Source organism: Zingiber officinale, chromosome 6A (assembly GCF_018446385.1).
Source record: "Zingiber officinale cultivar Zhangliang chromosome 6A, Zo_v1.1, whole genome shotgun sequence".
In the NCBI taxonomy this organism is placed as follows: Eukaryota; Viridiplantae; Streptophyta; class Magnoliopsida; order Zingiberales; family Zingiberaceae; genus Zingiber; species Zingiber officinale.
In genome coordinates this window covers 79,320,111-79,322,679 of record NC_055997.1, presented here as the reverse complement: position 1 = coordinate 79,322,679, position 2,569 = coordinate 79,320,111, and the positions used below count along the sequence as shown (strand labels likewise).

At 34.4% G+C, this 2,569-nt stretch overlaps 1 protein-coding gene across 1 annotated transcript; it reads left to right on the top strand.

Annotated features, from left to right (window-relative positions):
- Positions 1-248: 248 nt before the first annotated feature.
- LOC121994967 (methylenetetrahydrofolate reductase 1-like) lies at positions 249-2,336 on the top strand. The gene is made up of 4 exons (XM_042548837.1): positions 249-386; positions 700-760; positions 848-930; positions 2,322-2,336. Exons 1-4 carry the CDS (start codon positions 249-251, stop codon positions 2,334-2,336), a joined length of 297 nt encoding a protein of 98 aa, XP_042404771.1.
- Positions 2,337-2,569: the final 233 nt, after the last annotated feature.

Sequence of the window (2,569 nt, the reverse complement as noted above, 5' to 3'; positions counted from 1 at the left end):
CTGGACTTTGAATTTCCCGTTGTAATGATTAACTTCGTGGGATTTCATATTTCTCGTGGTGAATTTATTCTAAGGAAGAACATTTTCGTGAATTTACTTATACAAAATTTATGGCCCAATAGTTCCAAATCCACAAGCTCGAAGGCATATTTTGAGACCACAATTTTGCTTGCTGTTCGTGAGTTCCTGACTTCCTTTTGCAAGTCTGCATGGAAACTATTATGCACTTAACATGCATGAATATGCCTATGGAGAAGATCGACCATGCTCTGAATACCATCAAGGCCAATGGTATTCAAAATGTCCTGGCACTCAAGGGGGATCCTCCTCATGGTCAAGATAAGTTTGTTCAAGTGGCTGGTGGATTTGCATGCGCCCTTGATCTGGTATACTTCTTTCATACATTTTAAAGTCTTTTGGCTTCATTTATGGGGATTTTAATAGCTCGCAAGTGGCCTTTGTTGAGAATCCTCTTTATCTTTTATCTTCACTGACTGAACACTGAACATCAAGATATACTAATTTTGTAAATTGTCCTTTTGAAATATACATAACTAAATATGTGGGCTATGGTCTCCATGATCAATGAAAGTAATAGTCTTGTTTTTTTAGCGATTAAGTATTTGTACTAGAAAGTTTATCTTATTTTAGACATTTTTTTTATTGTGTTAATGGATGTATTTTGCAATTGGCTTACAGGTGCAGCATATTCGAGCTAAGTATGGAGATTATTTTGGTATCACTGTTGCTGGGTATCCAAGTCAATTTAGAACAATCTCAATCCAAATGTTATTTAGTTATTCATATTGACCATGAATGTTATTCCTAAATACATTTTCCATTTTAGAGGCTCATCCTGATATGATACAAGGAGATGAAGGTGCTACATTGGAAGCCTATAACAGTGACCTTGCTTATTTGAAGAGAAAGGTTCCTCACCATTATTATCTAGAACATGATTAATTCTACAACTTGACTGTGACTAATTAAGTAATGCCACAACAAGAATTTGTATTGCATAAGTTTTATTTCTTAGAGACTATAAGTTTGTATTGCATAAGTTTATATTGAATAAATTTTTTCTCTTCTGTTTTGCAGACATTGAGTGTTGTCCTGAAATTCTGGAAATCCTTCTCTCATGTCAAGATATTAGAGCTATGCGAAATATTTATTCTCTGGTTATAGTTCATGCAGTACCTACATATGGAGAACATTAATGGAAAACATGTGATTTATGGGCAGATTCAGTGATGTTGTGGTCTGAATGGGTGGATTGCGTACAGACTATATTCATTACTAGGCATAAATTACTAGACTTCAAAAGATGGTTTAACACTTTGTTTGTGACTCCATGACGTATTGATTTTGATTCCTCAGTGCCAATAATTTGTTTGTTCACAGCTAGCTATCTCCTTTTCTCAATACTTCATTCTTGCATTTCTACCATGAGCAGAATTAGCTGACATTTCCCTTATTTATTGCCTCTCTTTGTTCTCATCTTTTGCTTTGATATGTCAATACCTAATATACATCCATGTGTTATCTTGCTGATTAAACATTTTATGAATTTAGTTATAGGTAAAGTCGTGGTGTCTTTATAATTTTGTTTGGCAACCATGTGTTATCTATGGTCAGGACTTCTACTTCCTTTTCCTAAAAAATGGTTGCCAAACATGCATCGAACAGTGTTTCTTGGTATGTTTCTTTGTGGTCCAAAATTAATAATGGTTGGGTTGTGTAAGTAGCTTATTTAGTTGTTTCTGAATTATGCAAGGACTGACAATGTGGAAGTTATCTCTTTATGAATTGTTAGATGATGACCTTTTGTATCTTATGAGTTGATCTACAAATTTCTTGTTTGTTCTCTCCTTATGGTTTTCATCTATATGCCATGACTCAATCCTGTGTTTCCTCCTATCTCACAGTCTCCATGTATGCAAGGTGGTAAGGATGAGTTTACATCTTTAACGTTTTATAGAAAACATCTATATTCTGTAGTTTGATTTCTTAATAGTTTGCTCTATATACTGCATGTTAGTTTGGTCAAACGAGTGACAAGGAGGTATAATTCTCGAGGAAGAAAAGATCATTCCTTCTTTTGTGTTGAGTATAATGTAATTTTGTCCTGCGTGAATGGATGTTGCCGACTGTTTCTTGATACACACTGATTTGTATCATTTTGTTTGACTTGTGTAGCATGAAACAACACCTAATATTTGTTCTATGTTGTATTGTTTGTTTTCCGGGAATTCGTGTTGTCATGTATACTATAATCTGGAATTCTGGAATTTGATAAGTTTTGTTAAATTTTTCTCTTGCAGGTCGGCAATTTGTGAGGCTTGAGTTTTTTTGATGCAAGAAGTGAGATTTGTTAGGATGTAGCTTGCCTTGCTAATTTGTAAATTAAAAGTCATATGGAGAACAGCAAATGGAAAACATGTGATTTAATGTATATGGAGAACAGTAATGGAAAACATGTTCATTTTGATGAGTAACAACTCATTTTGTATATTTTTGTATATATGGTGATCCTGTCCGAACCAGGAGTCAACGAACGCTGGGGACGTGG

Bases quoted from the DNA above. Each gene is read 5' to 3' on its own strand.
- LOC121994967 (XM_042548837.1), top strand. From the start codon at position 249: ATGGAGAAGATCGACCATGCTCTGAATACCATCAAGGCCAATGGTATT. The intron at 387-699 runs GTATACTTCTTT...ATTGGCTTACAG, and splicing joins TTGCATGCGCCCTTGATCTG to GTGCAGCATATTCGAGCTAA. The intron at 761-847 runs GTCAATTTAGAA...TTTCCATTTTAG, and splicing joins CACTGTTGCTGGGTATCCAA to AGGCTCATCCTGATATGATA.